Source organism: Astyanax mexicanus, chromosome 7 (assembly GCF_023375975.1).
Source record: "Astyanax mexicanus isolate ESR-SI-001 chromosome 7, AstMex3_surface, whole genome shotgun sequence".
Classification (NCBI taxonomy): domain Eukaryota; kingdom Metazoa; phylum Chordata; class Actinopteri; order Characiformes; family Acestrorhamphidae; genus Astyanax; species Astyanax mexicanus.
Genome location: NC_064414.1, coordinates 11,235,103 through 11,240,750, shown reverse-complemented (window position 1 = coordinate 11,240,750; position 5,648 = coordinate 11,235,103). Strand labels below are relative to the sequence as shown.

The window sequence follows — 5,648 nt, the reverse complement described above, 5'->3', positions numbered from 1 at the left end:
GAGAGGGACGGGGGGATGGGGATTTATTGTGAGCTGGTGGCTCCTCCAGAGCTACACACAGTCTAATCGTGTCCCTCTCTCTCTCTCTCTCTCTCTCTCTCCCTCTCTTCCTCCTCTCCCTCATTCTCTCTTTCTCCTCCTCCTCCTCTCTCTCTACCTCCTCCTCTCCCTCCTCCTCGTCTCTCTCTCTCCCTGCTGATTCGAGCTGCACAGCTCCAGTCATCCGCAGCTAGAGAGACGGACAGCAGCTTCACACACACACACACACACTTACACATAGCTCAGACACCTGCATCTGCATTCACCGCCGGATCAAGCACACACTCGCTCTCGCGCATACACACACACACACACACTATCACCGTATCCCTGTGGTTCTTCCTCCTCTCCATTTTGAAGGAGGTGAGAGGTGTGAGGGGGTATTGGGGGGAATATTAGGGGGGTATCCGGGGGGATTCAGCTGAAGTTTGATTCGTGTCACTGCACCGAGTTTCTCTCTTCTGCTGAAACACAGCAGCGGCCGGGAGAGGAGGACAGATCCTGCTCTCTCTCTCTCTCTTTCTCTCTTTCTCTCTCTCTCTGCTCACTCGAACAAACTTGCAGTGGATTATCTGGGAGATATTTTTGGAATTGTGTCCTTTTTTACGCCTGTCTGGAAGAAGAGCGCTCTGGATTAATCGCTAGAATCTTAGAGGATCTTTGTTCTCAGTTCTGCCTCGCTCTCAGTCATGGATTTCTGCACTGGGTTCTTTTTCTCAGAGCTTTCTCATCTCCAGTGCCAGAATGAAGGAATGGAAATCCAGGGGAAAGTAAGTCACTTTAACTCCTCCGGTCCCTCCAGTTCCTCTTGAATCTGTGCTGTGAATTTCTGAACCAGTTCTGAAAAGATGTTTTCGATGTTGGGGCTCTTAGGATTTCTCTGGGTTTGGAGTGTGAAAGCGTTCAGTGCTTTAAGATAAGTGTTCCTTTGGATTACCTAATTAATATTATTATTATTAATGATAGCAATAAATCCTACTACTAGTATAGTAATAGTACTGCAATACTGTTTTAGAAACAGATATGGACAATATGGATCCTGCTTTATATAATTCCCTTCAGGTTTTGCCTTTACAGGTTAATCATTTGTTTACGCTAAACAGAAAGAGTTCTACATAATAGTACTAAAAAGAGTTCTTATAGTACAAAGAAAGGAACCACTTTTGCATTTCAATGTGTTTTTTTTTTTGATGGGGGGGGGGTGGCTTGGGTTTTGAACAAGTGCCTTTGCTAAAGAAGCCCAGAAGAACCCTATGTCTTTTTAAAAAGGAGGCCTTGCTTCATTTTTCTTTTTAATCAGGTCATTTCACCACATTCATGCTGATTTCATCATTTTCCACAGCTAATTCCAACCCTTTTCTTTTGCATTCCTCTTGCCTGCAGGCTATTTCACTGCTTTCTGTGTTTTCCTAGATGCCCCAGGCCCCCCAGACTTCTTCAGCGTCTCCATCCAGGTGATCTGAGTCAGATCTGAGCTCAGTTGGTAATTCCTGGGCAGCGGAGTTGGCCATGTGGTTCGTTACAGACGTCTAATCTCATCTAATCGATCAAGAGGAGCACCCCTAAAACAGCTGATCAGGGGCAGGCAGGATGGTCCCACCCCCTCCTACCAACAAGCCGCACGTGTGCCTCTCCACCATCATCATCATGAGCAGCATGGCACTGATGGACGCCTACTTGGTGGAGCAGAACCACGGCCCACGGAAGGTGGGCATCTGCATCATGGTGACGGTGGGGGACCTGTGCTTCATGATAGTGCTGCGCTACGTGGCCGTGTGGGTGGGAGCTGAGGTACGGACAGCGAAAAGAGGCTACGCAATGATCCTCTGGTTCCTGTACATCTTCGTTCTGGAGATTAAGGTGTACTTTGTGTACCAGAACTACAAGGCAGACCGCAAGAGTCTGGATGCTTTGGCTCGGAAGGCTTTGACCTTGCTTTTGTCTGTCTGCATCCCTGTCCTGTTCGTCATCCTGGTGGCCATTGACCACATGGAGTATGTGAGGGCTTTTAAGAAAAAGGAGGAAATCAGAAACCGCCTCTTCTGGGTGGTGGTGGACCTGCTGGATGTCCTAGACATCCAGGCCAACCTGTGGGAGCCACAGAAGAAGGGTCTGCCGCTTTGGGCAGAAGGGTTGATGTTCTTCTATTGCTACATCTTGCTGCTGGTCTTGCCGTGCGTGTCTCTGAGCGAGATCAGCATGCAGGGAGTCAACATCAGCCCCCACAAGATGATGCTGTACCCCATCCTCAGCCTGGTCACCATCAACGTTGTCACGCTCTTCATACGCGGGGGGAACATGCTCCTTTACAAAGACAACAGGGTGTCTGGGATTCTGATGGGAAAGAACATCCTGGCCATCATTCTGAAGACATGCAGCTTTGTACAGTATCAGAGACAGCTCCAGAGCGCCCCTCCATCTTTTGGAATGGAACTGCAGAAAAACTCGGTGCCCCCGAGCAGAGCCACTAACACACAACCGATAACACAGACCCAAGAGCAGCCGCCACTGCCTGAACTCACAACATGTGAACACACATGACAAACAAACACACACACACAAACACACACAGGAACTACTGGACTAGTAAAAATGGGCATGTTTTAGAAAATGTGTGCTTTTTGGAGATTTTTGATTCTGATGAAGAGTAAAATGACAGGGTTAGGACTGTGTTGCTGCTGCTGGGATGGGAACCCAACAGCCAGAGAAATCTTCTGACCATGAAAGAGAATTCACTAACTAAACAGTAAAAGTATTTTAGTTAGTATTTAGATATCTGAATGTCATATCAGTGCCAAAATTGTGGAAAAACTCAATAAGTGTGTCACAGGTTCAAATCTCGGACGAGCCCCCACTTACAGTATACAGAAAGCATTGGATCTGGCTCTTAACATTAATGGTACCACTAAACCTGGTTGTGAAGAAAGTGTGCATCTATACACAGGACTGCCTTTAGGGTCAATATAAAGTACTATTGCTGTCCTCTCTCACAAAGAGTCCTGCATTTTGCACTGAATGCTGCTGAACATCAGGTAGCCCTGTGGTGGCGCCATCTTTTGCTCTGGTTAAGCAGCTTGACGAGCTTTTTTTTATGGTCACAAGCAAAACTCATCATCTAATATATCCAGTCTACTTACCAGCAAAGAGCAAAGGGTATGCTTTCTGCCGGATGACCAGCTCTTCAATTACTTTGACCAGCTTAGACCAGTGGTTCCCAAACCTAGTCTTTGAGGATTCCTGACAAAACTTATCTGGTTTTAGGTGGCTTCTCCCAACACACCACTTTATCAGGAAAGGAGGAAGTGTTGATGAGCTGATTAAGTTAACAAGAAACAGGATCCTCCAAGATCATTGTTGGGAACCATTGGTTTGGGGCATTTTCACACTTGTAAAGATGACAAGGGTTGATCCTGGGTTTGTTTTCATAGGGGATCGCAAATGCTTCAGTTGTTATTTTACTTGGATAAAAACACTCAGCAGTGAGCAGTGAAAAACAGAGCCTTTGGTGTCTATGACATTCCACCATGCAGGAGCTCATTCAAACCAACAGCTGTTTTGGTATAAGAAGATTTTTGTCCATGCAGGCCAGATCGAGATGATCATTTATCACCTTGCTGTGAGTACCTGCACTCACACTTATTACAGCTTAATACAGTACCCTCACTCCTGTGTCATATCACAGTGTGAGCTTTATTAGGATATTCTGATGGAAAGGGAGGTAACGCCATATGTTGACCCTACACGCAGCACTGGGAGCAGATAGCTTCCATACATGCAGTGAACCAACAAAACCAAGCCCAGACCACCAATTTAATAAGAGCGGTCAAGTACTCTAAACCAATCCCAGGATTGAAAGCAGCTTACCAGCTTAATCAACTGAACTCTACTGAACATAAGGTCAAAAATAATAGTGTGAAAACGCCCTTAGTCTATCTAAAACCAGCCTCCAGCACCTGCTGGTCTTGAGATGATTTGGAAAAAGTCTTATCCAGCTTGTGCAGTAAACAGCTGTAGCTTGTATGTAAGAAAGCACAGCTCTGAACCAGCCCTGGAGCCAGCTGCATTTGTGTGAAAGTGCTAAAGGTGAACAAGTGAATTAGACACTGTCTTTAATGGAAATAGTAGGAATGTGTTCAATCAGCAAGTTGAAGTTAAAAGTGAAGTTAAAGCAAATTTTATGACGTGTATTTTGATCAGAATCGGTGAGCGGGGGAGGGACTTGGGGGTGGGACTAGGGGAGGTAGGGGGATATTGCACGTTAAAAAAAGATTCCATTGTGTATTTTTACAAAAAAACATTACAAAAAATAAGAATTTCTAAACATATATTTTTGAAGGGTGTAATGATGCTGAAACCGACTGTGTTGTGATATTTTATGTCTTCAGTGCGGATTTCTTCAGTCTGCACTCCATCAGAATCTACATCAGTGTTCATTTAATTAACGGAAATCTGAAAAAAAAAACTGAGCTGAGAAACAAGTGATCCTGTCTTTTTATGTGTTTTATTTTTTATATAAAGTATTGTATATGTATATGCCTGCTGTGTGTGTGTGTGTGTGTTTGTGTGTGTGTGTGTGTATGTGTGTTGTTTAGAGGGAAGATTGAGAACATTCATGCCCTAATTAAATCCTGCTGAGGGCTTTTAATTAAAACGTTACAAACAGAAATCAGCCAATCACGTCCCTTATTCTCTTCTGATTTCCAATTAAACACTTACTGCTGATACGTGCATCCTCAACCGCACCATCCGTCTCCATCGCACTCGAGGAGAAGGAGTCGGAGGGAAAAAGAGATATCAGATTGGGTTTAATTTCATATATTTAGTATTTCATATATCAAGTGTTTTTGTAGCTTTGAGATATGGAGCTAATGTATGCAATGCTAATGTAGCGAACAAGTAGCTAAAGTTATAGTAGAGCCATTATTTTTGAGGAGACCAACCACTGACTGAAATGCTTAACCTTAGCATTCGTTGAAGAATGAAGTCCCCACCCTTCTAAAAATAGAGCCAATCAGCTTCCTGCTTACACTGTGAGTGATAGGGGTAACCATGTGGTGCTAGTGGTGAATCCTTTCCCTAATAAGGAGATCTGCACAAGCGCAGTAGCCATACCAGACAAAAAAAAAAACACTTTTGTTTGTTTTTGCATTACTGGGGTAAAGCTACAAGCTGTTCAACAAGTTTCTCTCAGATTTTATCAGAGGTTTAACAGACAAACAGATATAAGGCTGTTCTTCTATTAGTGGAATTCGGCTTCTTACTTACAGGGGTTGGACAATGAAATTGAAACATCTGTCATTTTAGTGTGGGAGGTTTCATGGCTAAATTGGAGCAGCCTGGTGGTCAATCTTCATTAATTGCACATCGCACCAGTAAGAGCAATGTGTGAAGGTTCAATTAGCAGGGTAAGAGCACAGTATTGTTAAATATTGCAATGCACACAACATTATGTGTGACATACCAGAGTTCAAAAGAGGACAAATTGTTGGTGCACGTCTTGCTGACATCTGTGACAGCTAGTCTTTGTGATGTATCAAGAGCCACTGTATCCAGGGTAATGTCAGCATACTACCAAGAAGGACCAACCACATCTAACAGGATTAACTGTG

At 44.1% G+C, this 5,648-nt stretch overlaps 1 protein-coding gene across 1 annotated transcript; it reads left to right on the top strand.

Moving 5' to 3' along the window:
* The first annotated feature begins 455 nt into the window (after window positions 1–455).
* On the top strand, window positions 456–4,250 carry LOC103040010 (transmembrane protein 121). Its single transcript, XM_007247602.4, has 2 exons — window positions 456–809; window positions 1,453–4,250. The coding sequence occupies exon 2, from the start codon at window positions 1,630–1,632 to the stop codon at window positions 2,578–2,580; it is 951 nt and encodes a 316-aa protein (XP_007247664.2). The 5' UTR covers window positions 456–809; window positions 1,453–1,629; the 3' UTR covers window positions 2,581–4,250.
* The last annotated feature ends 1,398 nt before the right edge of the window (window positions 4,251–5,648 follow it).